At 43.6% G+C, this 21,496-nt stretch overlaps 1 protein-coding gene across 1 annotated transcript in view; it reads right to left on the bottom strand.

Moving 5' to 3' along the window:
* Nucleotides 1-19,621: 19,621 nt before the first annotated feature.
* LOC123453614 (proline-rich nuclear receptor coactivator 2-like) overlaps nt 19,622-21,496 on the bottom strand; it is a 6,283-nt gene continuing 4,408 nt past the window's right edge. Inside the window, exons 2-3 of the mRNA XM_045130638.1 lie at nt 20,371-20,415; nt 19,622-20,126 (exon numbers count right to left, since the gene is read on the bottom strand). Of these exons, the coding sequence (XP_044986573.1) occupies nt 19,764-20,126; nt 20,371-20,415 (408 nt within the window). The 3' untranslated portion in view covers nt 19,622-19,763. The remainder of the gene's footprint in view (nt 20,127-20,370; nt 20,416-21,496) is intronic.

The raw sequence follows: 21,496 nt of genomic DNA, 5'->3' as shown, positions 1-21,496 counted from the left end.
TTAAAAAATATTTTAGGGCTGGAGAGATGTCTTAGCACTTCAGGTGTTGCCTGCAAAGCCAAAGGACCCCGGGACCCCGGTGTAATTCCCCAAGACGCACGTTAAGTCTGACGTAGAAGGTGGCACATGTGTCTGGAGTTTGTTTGCAGTGGCTGGAGGCCCTGATGTGCCCATTCTCTTTTTGTCTATATGCCTCTCTCTCTCTCTCAAATAAATTCATAAAAATAAAAAAAAATCATCTCTTTATTTGAGAGAGAGAGACAGAGAGAAAGAAGCAAAGAGAGAATGAGAGAGGGGCAGGGAGTAAGGGCATGCCAGGGCCTCCTGTCAGGGCCAAAGAACTGGAGACATGTGTGCAACTTTGAACATCTTGTTTTTTGTGGGTCCTGGGGCATTCAGCCCAGGCTGCTGAGTTTTGCGAGCAAGTGCCTATAACCACTTAGCAATCTCTCCAGCCCCCCCGCCCCAAACAACCTAATTTTCTAACAATAAGGGGGAAGTTAAATTACAGAGTATGTGTGGTGGTTTGAATGAAGTGTCCCTTACAGCTTCTTGTGTGTGTTTTTTTAAATTAATTAATTAATTTATTTATTTGAGAGGGACAGACACAGAGAGAAAGACAGATAGAGAGAGGGAGAATGGGCGCGCCAGGGCTTCCAGCCTCTGCAAACGAACTCCAGACGCGTGTGCCCCCTTGTGCATCTGGCTAACGTGGGACCTGGGGAACCGAGCCTCGAACCGGGGTCCTTAGGCTTCACAGGCAAGCGCTTAACCGCTACGCCATCTCTCCAGCCCATACAGCTTCCTGTGTTTTGAATACTCGGTCCCCAGCTGGTGGAAATTTGGCAGAGTTGTAGCACCTTTGGGAGGGAGAGTCATCCTGAAGGGGGTGCGTCACAGGGGACAGACCTTAAGGTTGATTAGTCCAGCCCTACTGGGTGCTCGCTAGCAAGCTCACTCTTGCTGCGCCCTCCCAGCTGAGGTGACAAGATGTGAGGCCCAGCCTCTGCTGTCAAACTTTCCCTGTCATAATGAAACTGCAATTAGACACTGCGTGCTAAGTAAACCATTTTCTCCCATAAACTTATGGTTGTTTTCTTCCCAGAAAAGAGAAGAAAACAGTAACAGTATGGGATACCATGTGGCCATATTGGTATGGAATAATATAGGATAAACTGTGAAGCAAAATAGTATGTCTATCCAACACCAAAAAATAAATAAATAAAAATGAACAAACCAGGTGTAGTGGTGCATGCTTTTAATCCCAACGCTTGGTTAGCAGAAGTAGGAGGATCGCCCTGAGTTCGAGGCCATCCTGAGACTACATAATAAATTCCAGGTCTTCCTGGGCTAGTGATACCCTGCCTCAGAAAACAAACAAACAAACAAACAAACAAAGCTGGTCTGGGGCAAGTGCTTAGTGGTTAAGGCATTTGTCTATGAAGCCTAAGGACCTTGTACCCACGTAAACCAGATGCACAAGGGGGTATATGTGTCTGGAGTTCGTTTGCAGTGGCTAGAGGCGCTGGTGTGCCCATTCTTTCTGTCTCTCATATAAATAAATAAATAAATAAAGATATTTTTTAAAAAGCATGTCCAGTAAGAGCAAAGAGCATAGGCTGTTGCAGAACATCTCTTTGGATAGACTCACCACAGTGCTGGCCTCATGTAGAGTAGATCTGCATTACCATTGCACAGAGCTGTGAGGAAGTCCTTCTGTACACACACACACTGCACCATAAGACTTCTAGTATTTCTGATTTTTTTTCTCAATTTTTATTAACATTTTCCAAGATCATAAAAAATATCCTATGGTGATTTATATGACCTACCTAAATTAAATCGAGATGAGATTAATCAATTAAATAGACCTATAACAAGCATGGAGATCTGAACAGTTATCAATAATTTCATAACTAAAAAAAGCTCAGGTCCAGATGGATTCACTGATGAATTTTACCAGACCTTCAAGAAAGAGCTAACACCATTGCTTCTTAAGCTTTTCCAGGAAACAGAAAAAGAAGGAATCCTACCAAATTCCTTCTATGAAGCCAGCATCACCTTGATACCAAAACCAGACAAAGATAGAACAAAAAAAGAAAATTACAGACCAATCTCCCTCATGAACATAGATGCAAAAATTCTCAACAAAATATTGGCAAACAGAATACAAGAGTATATCAAAAAGATCATTCACCCTGACCAAGTAGGCTTTATCCCAGAGATGCAGGGATGGTTCAATATATGCAAATCTATAAATGTAATACATTCTATAAATGGGTTGAAGGACAAAAATCACATGATCATCTCATTAGCCACAGAGAAAGCGTTCGACAAAATCCAACATCCCTTCATGATAAAAAGTCCTACCGAGACTGGGAATAGAAGGAACATATCTCAATATAATAAAAGCTATTTATGACAAGCCTACAGCCAACATATTACTAAATGGGGAACAACTGGAAGCTTTTCCACTCAAATCAGGAACAAGACAAGGGTGTTCACTGTCCCCACTTTTATTTAATATAGTTCTGGAAGTCTTAGCCGTAGCAATAAGGCAAGAGTCACACATAAAAGGGATACAAATTGGAAAGGAAGAGATCAAGTTATCATTATTTGCAGATGACATGATTCTATACATAAAGGACCCTAAAGACTCTACTAGCAAACTGTTAGACCTGATAAAAACCTACAGCCATGTAGCAGGATACAAAATAAATACACAGAAATCAATAGCTTTAATATGCTAACAGCAAACACACAGAGGATGAAATCAGAGACTCACTCCCATTCACAATTGCATCAATCAATAAATAAATAAATAAATAAATAAATAAATAAATAAATAAATAAAGTACCTTGGAATAAACCTAACGAAGGAAGTAAAGAATCTCTACAATGAGAACTTTAAAACTCTCAAGTGAGAAATTGCAGAAGACACTAGAAAGTGGAAAAACATCCCTTGTTCCTGGATTGGGAGAATCAATATTGTGAAAATGGCAATCTTAACATAAGCAATCTACACATTTAATGCAATCCCTATCAAAATTCCAAAGACATTCTTCATGGAAATAGAAAAAACAATCCAAAGAGTAGTGTTAATATAAGGGTATAAATATTAAGAGAAGTGCTTACTGGGCAGTTTGATAAGCATAGTATATACATTTTTCCAGACATCAGCAGATGTTACACCCCTAGGGCACATGACTACCCCTGTTTTAAGTTTTCAGTAACTGGGATGTATTCCCTCTCTTGGAGTGGGCCTCCAGTCCAATTGGAGGGCAGTTGGTTTCCACCATGACAGATGTGCCACTATTGCACCCATTGGCTCATTTGGGCTGGCTGGTCAATTATAAGGCTTGCAGCATCCACTGTTGAGCATCTTCAATGGTGGTATCTCTTTCTGAATTTTGAGTCCCATAAATAAATATGCTAACTAGTCAAACACAAATAAAATAAAACAAAATATAACATAAATATGCTCCGGAGACCAGGCTCTGCTTTACTGGTTTCCACCCTTCTCTCAGTCACTCCATAGTGTGTGAAGCAGTAACTTTCAGGCTGTGTGTGCCTCCAGGGACTCCATCTTATCAAGCAGCTCTTGCTCAAAGCTCTATTTTGATGGCTGGAGAGATGCCTTAGTGGTTAAGCATTTGCCTGCAAAGCCAAAGGACCCAGGTTCAATTCCCCAGGACCCATGTAAGCCAGACGCACAAGGTAGCACATGTGTCTGGAGTTCGTTTGCAGCGGCTGGAGGCCTTGGTGTGCCCATTCTCTCTTTCTCTGTCAACTAACTAAATAAATAAAAGTAGGAGCTCCAGTGGCACAATAGGTTAGTGCGCGGTACTTATAAAGATAAAATATTTAAAGAAATAAGCTCCATTTTGAGTGTGAAGGCAGCTTGCCTTGAGCCAGCAGCCGGGCTGAATGTGAGTGGCTCCAATAGCTCTCCATTTGAGCTCTATACCTTCTTATCTTTTTTTTTTTTTTGGTGTTTTCGAGGCAGGGTCTCACTCTGGCTCAGGCTGACCTGGAATTCACTATGTAGTCTCAGGGTGGCCTCGAACTCACGGCGATCCTCCTACCTCTGCCTCCCGAGTGCTGGGATTAAAGGCATGCGCCACCACTCCCAGCTCCATGCCTTCATATTTTACCCACCACCTGCAGTGATGCTCATTGTATCTGTATCAGCTGTCTCTCTTTCAGTAAGGCCTCTTTGAACTCCCCCACTTACCCTCTCTTGTCCCCATTCCATAACAATCTATCAGTAATTAAAGCTAAAATGTAATATATTATTATATAATTAAATATAAAATTAAAAAATATATGTTACTTTTTAGTTTTATATATACTGAGCATGGTGGCGCATGCCTTTAATCCCAGTACTTGGGAGGCAGAGGCAGGAGGATTGCCATGAGTTCGAGGCCACCCTGAGACTACAGAGTGAATTCCAGGTCAGCCTGAGCTAGAGTGAGACCCTACCTCAAAAACAAAAACAAAAACACAACCCCCCCAAAAAAAAACCAAAAAAACACACACACACACACATATATATATATAGCTCACTAGCTAACACTCAGTAAATATAGACATACATATATAAATATGTGTGTGTATGTGTATATAGTGTAATGTATTACCTGAGAGTTAATAGTAGTAATTAAAATTGCAATGAAATAAACTGTGATTGTCCACTAATGGCCACACTGTCAAGGTAACCCCAGGATTACTTGGTTAGTTCTACATTTTTTTTTGTTTTCGAGGTAGGGTCTTGCTCTTACTCAGACTGACCTAGAATTCACTATGTAGTCTCAGGGTGGCCTTGAATGCACGTCATTCCTCCTACCTCAGGCTCCTGAGTGCTGGGATTAAAGGTGTGCACAACTGTACCTAGTAGATTACTTGGTCAATTGCAGCCAACCAATCAAGGTAGCTTGTGAATTTCTTGCTAGTCAATATGCTTTGACATTGTGAAAAGACACAAATATGTCTACATGATGACATAACAGCACATTCACAACAAGATGTACAGGGAAAGTTTTATCGGGGAGCTGGTTCAGTAGATAAAGTGCCTGTCACATGAGCATGAAGTCAGGAGTTCAGGCCCCCAGCGCCCGTGTAAACATGGGCTGGATGTGGCAGCCCTCTGTAACCCCAGTGTGTGGGAAGCAGAAACGGGATCCCTGGTGCAAACTGGCTTCACTGGTGAGCTTTTGGCTCAAGGGTGAGACTGCCTCACAAAATACAAAGCGGGACTGGAGACAGGGCTTAGCGATTAAGCCCTTGCCTGTGAAGCCTAAGGACCCCGGTTCAAGGCTCGATTCGCCAGGACCCACGTAAGCCAAGATGCACAAGGGGCCGCATACATCTGGAGTTCATTTGCAGTGGCTGGAGGCCTTGGTGCACCCATTCTCTCTCGCTCGCTGCCTTTTTCTCTGTCTGTCGCTCTCAAATAAATAAATATAAACTAAAAGTAATTTTTTAAAAAAAGAAAATATAAAGGAGAGAGATTGAGGAAAACCTTGACATCCCCCTCTGGCCTCCACATGCACACATGTCCGTGTACACTCCCACACATTCAAACTTGCACATATGCATGCATACCACATACATGTGCAAAAAATTTGAAACATAGTTTTGTTGGTTCTGCCCACACTTAGTAATATCTTCATCTTTCATCTTGTGTAAAGTATTTTTGTGATCAGGCATACCTGCAGTTCTAGCAACTAGGGAGGTGAAGGCATTAGTGTCAGAATTTCAAGGCAAGTCTAAGCCACTTAGTAAGTTTGAGGCCAGCCTGGGCTACATGAGACCCTGTGTGAAAAAATAATAATAATAAAAAGCCAGGTGTAGCCAGGAGTGGGCATGGTAGTGCACGCCTTTAGTCTCAGCACTCGGGAGGCAGAGGTAGGAGGATCGCTGTGAATTTGAGGCCACCCTGAGACTACATAGTGAATTCCAGGTCAGCCTGGGGTAGAGTGAGACCCTACCTCAAAAATCCTAAAACAAAACAAAACAAAACAAAAAAAGCCAGGTGTCATAATCAGCTTTATGTTGTTGGAATGAACTTCCAAACCAGGCACAGGTTATGGGAGGAAGGGATTTGTTTGAAGCCTACAGATCCAGGGGAAGTTCCATAATGGTAGAAGAAGCTGGCCCCCTTTCACAGATCCACGTAGAGAGAATCACCACCAGCACCATAAGCAGGCCCACGCCAGGCAGCCCAGGCAGAGCTCAGGCACCCTGTGTACCTTTGGCTGGAATTCCAGTTCGGTCCCCAAAACACATTTTAGAGGCGGACCCTAGGATCAGCCCCCAGTGATACCTCCTCCAGCCAGGTGGCTGGAGATCTAAAGCTTTAATAAACTCCTGAATCTATTGGGGGGCATCCATTCAAACTACCACACCCAGGGTCTGAGAATGTGGCTCAGCAGTTGGAGGGACTTGCTTGCAAAGCCTGCTGTCTTAGGCTCAATTTCCCAGCACTCACATAAAGTAAGATGCAAAAAGTGGGCTGGAGAGATGGCTTAGCGGTTAAGCGCTTGCCTGTGAAGCCTAAGGACCCCGGTTCAAGGCTCGATTCCCCAGGACCCACGTTAGCCAGATGCACAAGGGGGCGCACGTGTCTGGAGTTCGTTTGCAGTGGCTGGAGGCCCTGGCACGCTCGTTCTCTCTCTCTCTCTCTCTCTCTCTCTCTGCCTCTTTTTCTGTCTGTCACTCTCAAATAAATAAATAAATAATTAAAAAATTTGTGTTTAACCACTGCCATACTGCTTTGTATTTTATTTTATTCTTTTATTTGTGAGGGGAGAGAGAGAGAGAGAGAGAGAGAGAGGGAGGGAGAGAGAGAGAGAGAGAGAGAATATGAATGGGCATGCCAGGGCCTCTAGCCATGGCAAACAAACTCCAGACACATGTGCCACTTTGTGTATCTGGCTTTACATGGGGACTGAGGAACTGAACCCAGGCTGAGGCTTTGCAGACAAGCACCTTTAACCACAGAGCATCTCTCCAGCCCCATACTGTTGATCTTTGCTCGAGTTCTTCACGAAGACCCTTGGCTGAACACTGACACACTAAAATTGGATAAGTAAGGGTAAATGTGTGCGTGATATTTGATGGCTGGTTATCGCATCTGATCAGTAAAAAAATGTTTTGGATTGAAGAAGCCAGATATGTTGGCAGCATTCTTGCATTCCAAGGTGGTGTAATCTTGAAACCATCTGGTCAAAATCACAAGTTATTAAACACAATTTGTGATTAAAGTAGGAACCTTCAACAAGAGAGGAATTAACCAGCAGAGAAAAATCTCCCAGTCTTCTTTGGTGGCATGGTATCTGGAGCCAGATATGAAACTGTTCGTTTTGCGCCATGTGCAAATGACAACATTTTTAGGGTCACTGGACTCAAGTCTTGTGAAGCTCATATTTCACTGAGCACTGACAAGACTCAATTTTTGTTTTCAAAAGGTGAATATATCTGAAAAACATTAAGTGACTAGTACCAAACAAGGCTGGTTAGCAAAACATAAATAATTAGTGATATCTGGATTACTTGTGATTTGTAATTATAATTACTATTATTTTTAAACAGGATCCATTTCTATGCAGCCAAGGTTGGCCTCGAACTCCTGACCTACTGCCTCCAACTCCCAAGTGCTTCAAAATGGAAATTTATTTATTGACTTTTATTTTTATTTTATTTGTGTGTGTGTGTGTGTGTGAGAGAGAGAGAGAGAGAGAGAGAATGGGTATTCCAGGGCCTCCGGCAGCTGCAAATGAACTCCTGACACATGCACCACCTTGTGCATCTGGTTTATGTGGGTCCTGGGGAATGGAACCTGGGTCCTTTGGCTTTGTAGACAAGAGCCTTAACCACTAAGCAATCTCTCCAGCCCAGGAAATTTATTTATTTTTAACTCTTTTTATTTATTTGGAGAGGGAGAGAGAGAGAGAGAGAAAGAGAGAATACATCTGGGCCTCTTGCTGCTACAAATGAATGCCAGATGCATGTACCACTTTGTGCATCCAGCTTTACATGGGTACTGGGAATTGAACCGGGGTAAACAAGCTTTGCAAGCAAGCACCTTTAACCACTGAACAATCTCTGTCAGCCCCTAATATGGAAATTTGAAGAAAAAAGTCCTAAAATGACTGAAAGAAACATATTTAGGGCTTTAAAAAACATAAAATTTGGTAAATAGCCTTATTTGGGTAGGAGGAGATTAAAATTTAACAAGCCATCTTTGGCAATTTATAAAAAAGTGCTTTAACAACAGACACCGTGGTTAAACAAAAGAGGCTACAGAGAGCTCAACACTAAGTTAGACTGCTAACAGGCCCACCAAGGCTCAGAGATCACTGTGGAAGAGAGGGCAGAAATACCAGAAGAGCCACAGGGTGGTCAGGTTATCCTAAGGCAAGCACCACTCCCCAGACTGTCTGAGGCCTTAATTACCCTAACCCCACAGCGATACCAATAACCCCACTGAGGAGAGCTCTCAGTAAGTAGCATAGGAGAGAGGGGATATGAAATATAACCTTTGTAAACATAAATTTAAAATATTTTATTTAAAAAATGTTTTATTTATTTGTTTGAGAGAAAGGCAGAGAAAGGGAGAGAGAGAGAGAATGGGCACTCCAGGCATCCAGCCACTGTAAATGAACTCCAGACAAATGTGCCACCTTATGCATCTGGCCTGGGGGATCAAACCTGGGTCCTTTGGCTCTACAGGCAAGTGCCTTAACCACTAAGCCATCTCTCCAGCCCTGTAAAATAAATTTTAAAAAGAAATAATAAAAATTGCTTCAACAATATTAAAAAATATTGTCTTCCAGTCAATGGGGTCCAGAGATGAAAATCTGCCCATTTGCAAGCTAGGTATATTTACATTTAGAAAAAAGACATTTTTTTGTTTTGTTTTCTGAGGTTGACTCTCTCTCTCTCTCTCTCTCTCTCTCTCTCTCTCTCTCTCTGTGTGTGTGTGTCTCTCATTTGTATTTAAACATTAGTACTTCATCTTGTTCTTTTAAACATTTTTTCTGATTTATTTATTTATTTATTTATTTATTTGAGACAGAGGAAGGACAGAGAGAGAGAGAGAGAGAGAGAGAGAGAGAGAGAGAGAGAATGGGAGCACCAGGACCTCTAGCTACTGAAAATGAACTCCAGATGTGCATGCCACCTTGTGCATCTGGCTTATGTGGGACCTGGAGAATTGAACCTGGGTCCTTAGGCTTCACAGGCAAGTTCCTTAACTGCTAAGCCATCTCTTCAGCCCTAAACTTTGGTTTGTTTGTTTGGTTTGGTTTTTCGAGGTAGGGTCTCACTCTAGCCCAGGCTGACTTAGATTTCATTGTGTAGTCTCAGGCTGGCCTTGAACTCACAGTGATTCTCTGTCTCCCATGTGATGGGATTAAAGGCATGTGCCACCAGGCCTGGCTTTTTTTCCCCCAATGTTTTATTGATAGCCTCTGTACATATAAACCATGTAACATGGGCTTGATTCCCTCCCTTTCTCCCTCCTGAGTCCTTCCTCCACTGTATTCCTTCTTCTTCCCAGCTAGTCTCTCTCCAACTTGGATGTCACCAGTTTTTTTCCTCCTATTGTATAGGTATTATGTAGGCAGTGCCAGCCACTGTGAGGCCATGAATACCACCAGTGATTCTTTTTAGAATATCTTTGCCCTAGCCAGGAAGGTTACAACTGGGCTACCCCATGTGTTGCAGTTACCTACTCATTGCTGGGACAAACCCCCAACCAGAAGCAGCTCATGGGAGGAGAAGATTCATTTCAGTCTTACAGGTTCAAGGGGAAGAAGGCTGGCTCGCTTCATCACACGCCCACAGCACAGAGAGCAGCCAGCACCAGCAAGCCTGAACTGCCTCTGAGCTCACCATGTCCGGCTGGACTCAAGATCCGCCCTCAGCTGACTGCCTACTAGAAACTTAAACAGGAAGCTTACTTTTAACCAAAAGTACCTGAGGCTGGGGGACTTTTACAATCAAACCAGCCCACATGTTTAATGGCCATGGGAGAAACTACACCCACACATCTTTTATTTTTATTTGACAGAGTAGAGAGAGAGAGAGAAAGTTAGAGAATGGGCGCACCAGGGCCTCCAGCCACTGCAAACAAACTCCAGATGTGTGCGCCCCCTTGTGCATCTGGCTAACGTGGGTCCTAGGGAATCGAACCTGGGTACTTTGGCTTTGCAGGCAAACGCCTTGACTGCTAAGCCATCCCTCCAGCCTTCACCCACACATCTTTAAAAGATGGGTCAGACACCTACTGTGTGGTACAATCCAGAAGCTGATGCCATAACTGAGTTCTCAGTAAACTGTTCTTCTATTCTGTTTGTTTACCTTCTTTACCTTTTTTAAAAAAATGTTTTTTAGAACTTCATTGTTAGAGGGAGAGAGAGAGAGAGAGAGAGAGAGAGAGAGAGAGAGAAAGAGGCAGATAGAGAAAAAGAGAGAATGGGCATTCCAGGGCCTTCAGCTGTTGTAAACAAACTCCAGATGTATGAGCTACCATGTGCATCTGGCTTATGTGGGTCCTGGGGAATTGAACCTTAGTTTTGCAGGCAAGTGCCTTAACCACTAAGAAATCTCTCCAGCTCTTTAAAAAAACAAACAAACAAACAAACAAAAAAAACAACTGAGACAAATTTTCGCTCTAGGCCAGGTTGACCTGGAATTCTATGTAGTCTCGGCCTGAACTTGAACTCACAGCAATCCTCCTACCTCTGCCTGCTGAGCACTGGGATAAGAGGTGTGCACCATCACACTTGGCTTTACTTGCTTTTGACTGCTGATTTATGTAGTAAGATTAGTGATTCCATGACTTTGAACACTTGCTTCTTCTTTTCTTTCTTTCTTTTCTTTTTTCTTTTTCTTTTTTTTTTGCAATGAATTGTTTCCAGATGTAATATATTGTGTGAAATACCCTGCTATTATGAGGCCATCTAGGAGATGATAAATAGTGGTGTGAGATTCATTGCAGGTATCAGGACAAATTCATAGCTTAAATAGATGTCTAATTTATTCCATCATAGAAGCTTTCAGTGTTGTCTATCCGTTACTAAGTAACTGGCCCGTCATCTCAGAACCGGCACAGGCTTAGCATTATCTTTGCTGTTGTTGGAGTGGGATCCCAGCCATGGCTGTAGCCTCGCTGGAGGACGTTTCTGTAGCTTCTTTCATCATAGATTCTATCTCTCTGAGTATGGTCTCCATGTATGTGATCCAACGCCTTAATGGATGAGCAACACCACCGTGCTTGGTAAGTTCCACATGAGGATTTCGCAGTTGCCAAGTTTGTCTGCTCCAGCTACCCAGAGGATGAGAATCTAAGCAGAGGCCCTCCACGTAAATTCCACTGACCACCTGACCTCCACACTCACGGTGACTGAACCACGGTGATTTTTTCAGGTACTCAGAGATAAGCATCAAGTCAGGCTAAAGCAGGATGGAGAGACAGGGAAAATGCTAGGGGCGTGGGTAGAAGAATCCTCTCACCCTGGGATATGATTTGTGTTTCTGGTTGGCTTGAGAGTACAAGAATTTTGGTAAAACTGGAAAAGTACCAACAATCCCCCTGAAGAGGGCCCTCAGTGGAGTGGGGGCAGAAGGGAGAGAAATGACAATGCCAGCGCATGATGTATCCATACAAAGTTTCCACTTAATTAAAAAGAAGAAGAAGAACAGGGGCTGGAAAAAAAAAAAAAAGGAAAAAGAATTGTGAATATCACCTAACTGGTCACAATACTTGTCTTACTGAGCCAGATCTCAAACAAGTGTTAAAACGGCAAGTGAACCATGTGTGACCTTTGAGTTTAAGCTTACTGGCATTTCTCTCTCATCCAGAAACCTGGCCCTTGTAAACCACTTTGCAATTTCACTTTCACAAGGAAGTTCTTTAAGAGAAATAGATAAATCATCTCACATTTTTGTTCTTGTTTGCTAGTTTTGTTTTGTTGTTGCTTTAATATTTCAGTTTTCTTTATTTATTTGAGAGAGAGAGAGAGAGAGAGAGAGAGAGAGAGAGGGAGAGAAATAGACAGGTAGACAGAGAGAGAAAGAGAGAGAGGAATGGGCACACCAGGACCTCCAGCCACTGCAAACGAACTCCAGATGTGTGCGCCCCCTTGTGCATCTGGCTAATGTGGGTCCTGGGGAATTGAACCTGGGTCCTTTGGCTTTGCAGGCAAATGCCTTAACCGCTAAGCCATTCCTCCAGCCCCCTGTTGTTTGTTTGTTTGTTTGTTTGTTTGTTTGTTTGTTTTGGTTTTTCAAGATAGGATCTCACTCTAGTCCAGGCTGACCTGGAATTCACTATGTAGTCTCAGGGTGGCCTTGAACTCTCGGAGATCCTCCTACCTCTGCTTCCTGAGTGCTGGGATTAAAGGCAAGCGCCATCATGCCTGGCTTGTTGTTTATTTTTGAGACAAGGTCTCTACATAGTCCTTCTGTCCTCTAATTCACAGCGATCATCCTGCCTCAGCTTCCTGAGTATTGGGATTACAGGTAGGTGCCCTTGCTGAATTTATACTTAATTTTTTTTTTAAACTTTCTTTTTTTTTTTTTAAAAATTTTTTATTTATTTGAGAGCGACAGACACAGAGAGAAAGACAGATATAGAGAGAGAATGGGCGCGCCAGGGCTTCCAGCCTCTGCAAACGAACTCCAGATGCATGCGCCCCCTTGTGCATCTGGCTAACGTGGGACCTGGGGAACCGAGCCTCGAACCGGGGTCCTTAGGCTTCACAGGCAAGCGCTTAACCGCTAAGCCATCTCTCCAGCCCCATATACTTAATTTTTAAATGTTGTTTTATCATTAAGCCTTATTGTAAGTTGTATCCTTTGAGCAACTGTAACTTCAAATGCCACAAAATCATATGTGTATCCATAGATTACTCAAGTTACCTGAGTAGAAGATTCTCTATGGAGGGAACTCCTCAGGCCACAGGTGGCAGCATTGGTAACATGTCCCTGCTGACATGGTCATTAGAAGCCTGGCTCACACTTTAAAAATTCTTAAACACGGCTCAACAGTTAAGGCACTTGCTTGCAAAACCTAAGGACCCAAGTTTGATTCCCCAGCACCTACATAAACCAGATGCACAAGGTGGCCCATGCATCTGGAGTTCACTTGCAGTGGCTAGAGTCCCTATTGTGCCCTCTCTCTCTCTCTCTCTCTGCTTCTTTCTCTCTCATTCAAATTAACAAATACAATATTTTAAATTAAAAAACATTTTGTTTATTTATTTGAATGAGAGAGAGAGAGAGAGAGAGAGAGAGAGAGAGAATGGGCATGCCAGGTCCTCCAGCCACTGGGAATAAACTCTAGACGCATGTACCACCTTGTGCATCTGGCTTACATGAGTCCTGGGGATTTGAACCTGGGTCCTTTGGCTTTGCAGGCAAGCACCTTAACGCTAAGCCATCTCTCCAGCCCTAAAATATATTTTAAAATTCTTGAACAACTGGAGGGATTGCTCAGTGATTAAAGGTGCTACTTGCAAAGCCTTCTAGCTAGGGTTTGAGTCCTAATACCCAAATAAAGCCAGATGCACAAAGTGGCGCCTGTTCTGGGAGCTCATTTACAGCGACAAGAGGCCTGGTGTGCCCATACTCACTCTCTCTCTCTCCTCTCAGATTAATAAATGGCTTAGAGGTTAAGGCATTTGCCTGTGAAGCCAAAGGACCCAGGTTCGGTTCCTCAGGACCCATGTAAGCCAGATGCACAAAGGGCACATGCATCTGGAGTTCGTTTGCAGTGGCTAGAGGCCCTGGCGTGCCCATTCTTTCTCTCTCTCTGTCTTTCTTTTTGATTGCAAATAAATAAATAAAGTTAAAAGAAAAAACTCTTGGACTGAAGAGATGGCTTAGTGGTTAAGGGACTTGCCTGCGAAACCTAAGGACCCAGGTTCAATCCCCAGTACCCACGTAAGCCAGATGCACATGGTGGTATATGTGTCTGGAATTTGTTTGCAATGGTTAGAGGCTCTGGGGCACTCATTTTCTCGATCTGCCTCTTTTTCTCTCTCTCACTCAAAATAAATAAAAGTAAATAAAATAGTTTAAAAAATTCTTAAACATTCTCGACAGATTTCTCAGTAAATTTAAACAGACTATAATTTTGGTAACTGTTATAATGAGCTACTTTTTAGCTTTGCTTAAAAAATAACTTCATATTATATTTCAAAAGTCAAATAATTTCAACTCTTTTCTCGGCTCAAAACTTGTTTCGGGAGGGCTAGAGAAGTGGCTTGGCAGTTAAGGTGCTTGTCTGCAAAGTCTAAAGACCCAGGTTCAATTCCTCAGTACCCATGTAAGCCAGATGCACATGGTAGCACATGTAACTAGAGTTTGTTTGCAATGGTTAGAGGCCCTGGTACACCCATTCTCCCCCCCACCCACAGTAGTAAAATAAATAAATAATTAAAAAATATATACGTAAGCCTACCAAGGGTGCCGAGTCTGCAGCAGGCCACCTCAGGCAGCCAAGTCTAGGCTCCGGGTCCCATGCGGCAGGAAGGATGGCGTTAAAGCAGACTCAGAAGGACTCACAGTTAAGAGAATGTCTTTAATCTCAGCTGAGACTTGAAACTTTTGAAACAATCTTAAAGCTGGTAAAAGACTATGGGGACCATTGAAGTTGGACTGAATACAGTTTGCCATCTTCCTCCACCTCTGATGGAACCTCCCCCTGGATGTCTAAGTTTGAAATAAACACCTTCCCTCTATGAGCTGTGTCTGGTTTGGGTGTTCATTCCAGCAATGTGGCAATGTGGAAACTGCCTGCAACGAAAGGAATTGAGTGACTTGCAGAGGGATCCTCCTGCCCAGCGTTCAGCAGGACCTGCGGGTGATAACGTGTCCCACTTGGCAGGCCACCATCATGGGCCGGAATGACTGTCCTTACCAAGGAGGGCTTTCATTTTTTTCCCTGACCATCCACTTTCCTACAGATTATCCTTTCAACTCCCAAAGGTGAGGCTACCCTCGACTCTCCTGATGTTTGAACAAAGGACAGATTGTGACGAAGGGGCCTTTACAGGTCACCGTTGCTTTCACTACCAAATCTATCATCGCAATATCAACAGCAAGAGCAGCATCTGCCTGGACATCCTGTGGTCGCTGTGGTCTCCAGCACTGACTGCAGCATCCAAAGTGTCTTTGTCCATCTGTTCTCTGCTGTGTCACCCCAACCCCGATGACCCACTGGTGCCAGAAATAGCCCACACCTACAAGGCTGACTGGAGGGTTAAGAGCCTTCCTTGAAAACTAAAGGGAACTAAAGAGTTAATAACGATCCCTAAAGCCCACAGGCAATAAAGAAGCAACAGAAACATTCAGCCTCATTAAGTTTGACACCTTCCCTGATTGATGTACTCCCCTTAGTCCAGAGGGCCTTGAAGGACCAGGGACCATCTGGGTACCCTCCCTCAGACATTCCTGGCTGAAGAAGCCTATTCTGAACAAGGACACAAACAGCTACAAGTTCCTTGTCTACTACACCTGGTTCAGTCTGTTTTTCTTAGGATCTTCCTTATAAATTTGAGCCCCAGCCTGGCTCAGGGCTGCAGCCTTCATCCCGAGGGAAGGCTGCTGTTCCTCACTGTTCCTCTCAATAAACACTCTTGTCTGTAGAGATCAAGTCCGGTGTTCTCTTCTGCTTTTCTCTTACACTTTCCTGACAGTGACAGAGACAAGCACACCTCTTCCTTGGGTTGCCTTTGAGCACCCAAAGCTACCCAGGTTCTCACAGACATCTTCCTGCCCAAGTCCTCCCCAGAGACCTGCATCGTCAGTGGTTAGACGACAGTGGACTCAGAAGACTAGGAGAAGAAAATTCTGGATTACATTTTAAGGTGTATTACTTAAAACAAGGGATTATCTGCTTGGATACATGCAGAGTGAGGTTGAAACCATGAAGACTGGCAAGAGAACGGATGCAGAAATCTGCTACATAAGTGCCTCCAAGATCCCAGACGTTTTCCAAGAGGCTCTCACCAGGCAGGGGTCCTCCTGTGAAGTTCTGAGCTATTGTTCGTGCCCTTGTAGAGAATCTTGTTCTTCACACACCTGCTCTTGGCCACACACTTTCTCTGGTTACAGCACGTTGGTGCCACTCCCCACCACTGTGGCTTTGACACCACCACATCTTTTTTAAAAAATTGTTTTATTATTAGTTATGTACACAGTGTGTATACAGCCATGTTGTTACCGTCATTAGCCTCCTTCCTGCCCTCCCCCCTCCACAGGGACCCTCCTCATTGGGGAATGTGGGTCATGCATTGTGGGGGTAGCCATCAGTTATGGGGAAGAGGCAATGTCTCTGTGCCTAATGTCCCAAGCTGTGGCTCTAACAATCTTTCCACCCCGTCTTCCACGAATTTGCCTGAGCCGTGTTGGGTTCGTTTTAGGTCTGCTTCAGTGGTGAGGTCTTGGGAGCTTCTGTGTCTCTGGATCTCTGGTTTGGTAGGAGTTGAGTGTTCTCTGTGTCTGTCTACTTCACCCTGGTGTGGGTACCAGGTTCACCAAGAAAGCAGACTCTTGCTCATTTCCCCAATTCCTCTATGGTTTCAGCTGGGTCTCCGGGGAGGACAACACCACATCTTTGATGCCAAAACAACAGCCATTGGTAGGACCTTCAGCATTCCTGGTACACTGGAATTGGTCTGTCTGCCCGAGCTCATTGTTATGATCTTCAGCCTTCCTGGTACACTGGAATTGGTCTGTCTACCTCAGCTCATTGTTACGATCTTCAGTCTTCCTGGTACACTGGAATTGGTCTGTCTGCCCGAGCTCATTGTTATGATCTTCAGCCTTCCTGGTACACTGGAATTGGTCTGTCTACCTCAGCTCATTGTTATGATCTTCAGTCTTTCTGGTACACTGGAATTGGTCTGTCTACCTCAGCTCATTGTTATGGTCTTCAGCCTTCCTGGTACACTGGAATTGGTCTGTCTGCCCGAGCTCATTGTTATGATCTTCAGCCTTCCTGGTACACTGGAATTGGTCTGTCTACCTCAGCTCATTGTTATGATCTTCAGTCTTTCTGGTACACTGGAATTGGTCTGTCTACCTCAGCTCATTGTTATGGTCTTCAGCCTTCCTGGTACACTGGAATTGGTCTGTCTGCCTCAGCTCATTGTTATGATCTTCAGCCTTCCTGGTACACTGGAATTGGTCTGTTTACCCCAGCTCATTGTTATGATCTTCAGCCTTCCTGGTACACTGGAATTGGTCTGTCTACCTCAGCTCATTGTTATGATCTTCAGCCTTCCTGGTACACTGAAATTGGTCTGTCTGCCTCAGCTCATTGTTATGATCTTCAGCCTTCCTGGTACACTGGAATTGGTCTGTCTGCCTCAGCTCATTGTTATGATCTTCAGCCTTCCTGGTACATAGGAATTGGTCTGTCTGCCTCAGCTCATTGTTACGATCTTCAGTCTTCCTGGTACACTGGAATTGGTCTGTCTGCCTCAGCTCATTGTTATGATCTTCAGCCTTCCTGGTACACTGGAATTGGTCTGTCTACCTCAGCTCATTGTTATGATCTTCAGCCTTCCTGGTACACTGGAATTGGTCTGTCTACCTGAGCTCATTGTTATGATCTTCAGTCTTTCTGGTACACTGGAATTGGTCTGTCTACCCCAGCTCATTGTTATGATCTTCAGCATTCCTGGTACACTGGAATTGGTCTGTCTACCTGAGCTCATTGTTAGGATCTTCAGTCTTCCTGGTACACTGGAGTTGGTCTGTCTACCTCAGCTCATTGTTATGACCTTCAGCCTTCCTGGTACACTGGAATTGGTTTGTCTACCCCAGCTTGCCTGCTTATCTCTGAGGGTCCAAATCCTGCATGCCATGGGGTCCCAGCATGGCCCATTACCATGTGCCCTTTGGCTTTTGAACTCAGTGCTATTCTGAGGACCCATTGCATAGCAGACTTGCCTCATATCCTGTCTGCTACACAACCATGTCCTGAGGAGTCTCGAGTGCGTTCTTCTGGGAATTGGAGCAGTATCACTGGAAAGTGCTTCTGCTCACTCCTGCAGTGGTATGTGCTGCCTTTTCCTCCTTGCACCAGACAGCAGCAAATGGGGAATGTCAGGATATAAAGCATAAACCCCCTATGAGAGATGACTTTTTATTTTGTAATTTCTTTTATGATGAGAGAGTGAGTGAGAGAGAGAAAGAGACAGACAGAGAAGTGGCTTGCCGGGGCTCCAGCTACTGCAATCAAACTCTAGACTCCAGGTGCATGAGTGACCTTGAGCTCTTATGTCACCTTGTGTGTCTGGCTTACGTGGGACCCGGAAGGTTGAACATGGGTCCTTAGGCCTTGTAGGAAAGCACCTTAACTGCTAAGCCATTTCTCCAGCCCAAGAGATGACTTTTTTATTTTTTTTAATTAATTAATTTATTTTTTTAATTTCACGGTTCAAACTCACATCGTATGCATTAAGTAGCCCCGTCCTTTCTCTTGAGGCCTCCTCCCACTCTTGGAAGTCTCCCTTGATTTCTTTAATCTACTTTTGCCCTGCTTAATAAGATTTCCACATTGCATCAGAATTTGGAAAATTATAACTTAGCTAATTTTCCTTGTGAACAGCAAAATATGGGTATCAAATTAGTAGCATTAACAGCTATTAGTATTTTCACCCTTTGGGTTGAGGTTACACCTTTTGCCTTAGTCTCCCTAAATTGCACTTAATCACCAAAAGCATCAGAGCCACTGGAACTAAGCACTGTCTCATCAGGATTGAAACAAAAATGAATCTTTGGGTTTAAAGACTGGGGACTAGAGTGGAGATCCTGCACTAAATTTTAAATCTCAAAAATAGGAAATGTCTTAGCAGCTTAGATCTTTTAATATAAGCTTAATATTAGGCTTTACTTTGATATGTAGCTTAAAATCAAATCAATTGTACATACACTGGCACTTTAGCATGAGGGTAAGCTTCTTTAAAATAACTGGGGACCTTTTAAAATTAGGCCCTCGTAGAAAAAAGTCCATGGTCATACATCCAGCAAATTCATACTAAAATAGTCTTTGTAGGATGAAAGAAAACTTTACATATGTTACAAGCTTATTACATGTATTTACATGGCTCTTTCTTCTCTAGGTACTTAAATCAGTTTAAAAAAAATTAGTCCGTCTGCAGGCAGATGCTTATCCACTATACTTAAGAAACAGACAAAGCCAGGCATGGTGGCACATACCTTTAATCCCAGAGCACTTGGGAGGCTGAGGTAGGATCACTGAGTTCAGGGCCAGCCTGGGCTATAGTGAGATCCAAAAAACAGGGCCACTTGGAGATAGACTGTTCTAGCAAGCCCCGACTGACCTTCACACATACACCAATTAGTAAGTACAATTTAGTAAAATGAGATCTTTAGTAAAAATTCATTTTCTTTTGGCAGTTAGGTGCCTTTAGGACATTTAATTTCCTAATGTCTACATTTTTCAGTCCCTGTATATTTCAGCTATAACCTGACTGACTGTAAGCTACTGTCTCCACAATAGACAATTTTAAAAGTCAGCTATTTCCCAAATCAACCTGAATGGTTCACTTGTATCAAGTACAATTATTTAAATTGCACTGATATGTCACCATGCAAACAGCACATAAATGATAGTCTTGATTATACTTGTAAATTACAAGTTTTACCTCCTTAAGTCAATTTGGTTCAGACCAATTCATGACTATGTAAACAGTGCTAAATTTAAATATTAGTACTTCATCTTAAACTTGTACTTTAAGTAAGGTTTTAAGTTGAAATGTCATTATTACCTTATCTGAAGGATTAAATGAAACTGGAACCCAGTGGCTTGGTGGCTTGGGAAGAACACTTGGTGATGGTGGCTTAATAAACTTGGCTCCAGCATAGTTCTGGTTAGCTTGAGATTTAAAAAGCAAACTGGGACTTGATAGACTAGAGTTCCAATTTGGATTACCAGAAAAATTGTTCTTCCCACCATTTTGCATGGCCTGCCATGCAGCTGTTGATGAGTCGTAACTATGTCCTCGTTCTTTTTTCTTGTGAACAATCTTCATCTGGGAATTCTGATCCTTAGTCTTCTGTCTAGTAAGCTGCTGTTGGTTCTTTTTTTTTTTTTTAATTTATTTATTTGAGAGCGACAGACACAGAGAGAAAGACAGATAGAGGGGGAGAGAGAGAGTGGGCGTGCCAGGGCTTCCAGCCTCTGCAAACGAACTCCAGACGTGTGCGCCCCCTTGTGCATCTGGCTAACGTGGGACCTGGGGAACCGAGCCTCGAACCGGGTTCCTTAGGCTTCACAGGCAAGCACTTAACCGCTAAACCATCTCTCCAGCCCTGCTGTTGGTTATTACTAACGTTTCTAGATTGAGGGGCTGGAATGTTATACCTCTCTCTCTGTCACCCATCGTTCAGCTTCTATGTCACCTTTCAGGCTGGTTTTCAGATTGCAGGAATTCCACTACTTGTCCTCTTCCTTGCTACCAAGCCCAGGATCATAGATGTTGCTTTCTGCCAGATCCTTTCCTTTGTCTCAATCCATTAGTTTTCATGAGTCAATCTGCTGAGTTCAGCCTAGGAGCTGAGGCCAACATCTGAATCTCATCAGCACACAAGTTTGAGAGAAGTCCTAGCGACTTGGAGCTGACTGCCGCGGCGGAGGCTCGCTCCCGATCCACGAAGCCTCCCTCCCTTTCCAGGGAGAACCGAGGTACGGATGGAACGCAGCCCGTGGGCACCTCTGAGCGAGCGAGCAAGCCACTGAACTCTCCTGTGTCTACCGACCAAGAGATGACTTTTAAAAGCAAGAACAAATGAGGAAACACAGAGAGATTTGTGTCATGCTTTTCTATGTGATGAGGGTTTTTTCCCCATATACCCACCTCCTCCCGTAGAGCACCTGGAACATAGTGGGGAGATAGACTCTTAAATGTAAATACCCATTCTCTCTCTCTCCCTCTATCTGTCTTTCTCTCTATGTCTGTCGCTCTCAAATAAATAAATAAATAAATAAATGAACAAAAAAAAATTTAAAAAGAAAGGGCTGGAGAGATGGCTTAGCGGTTAAGCGCTTGCCTGTGAAGCCTAAGGACCCCGGTTCGAGGCTCGGTTCCCCAGGTCCCACGTTAGCCAGATGCACAAGGGGGCGCACGCGTCTGGAGTTCGTTTGCAGAGGCTGGAAGCCCTGGCGCGCCCATTCTCTCTCTCTCCCTCTATCTGTCTTTCTCTCTATGTCTGTCGCTCTCAAATAAATAAATAAAAAATGAACCAAAAAAAAAATTAAAAAAAAAATTGTTTAGGGCTGAAGAGATAGTTCAGCAGTTAAGGTGCTTGCCTACTAAGCCTAAGGACCCGAGTTTGATTCCCCAACACCCACATAAAGCTAGATGCTCAAGTTGGTGCATGCTTCTGGAGTGGCTAGAGGCCCTGGTGCACCCATTCTGTCTTTCTGTTTGCCTCTTTCTCTCATCCACTCTCT

The sequence above is a fragment of the Jaculus jaculus genome, chromosome 12 (genome assembly GCF_020740685.1).
Source record: "Jaculus jaculus isolate mJacJac1 chromosome 12, mJacJac1.mat.Y.cur, whole genome shotgun sequence".
NCBI lineage: Eukaryota > Metazoa > Chordata > Mammalia > Rodentia > Dipodidae > Jaculus > Jaculus jaculus.
This window is presented reverse-complemented; position numbering and strand designations above follow the sequence as displayed.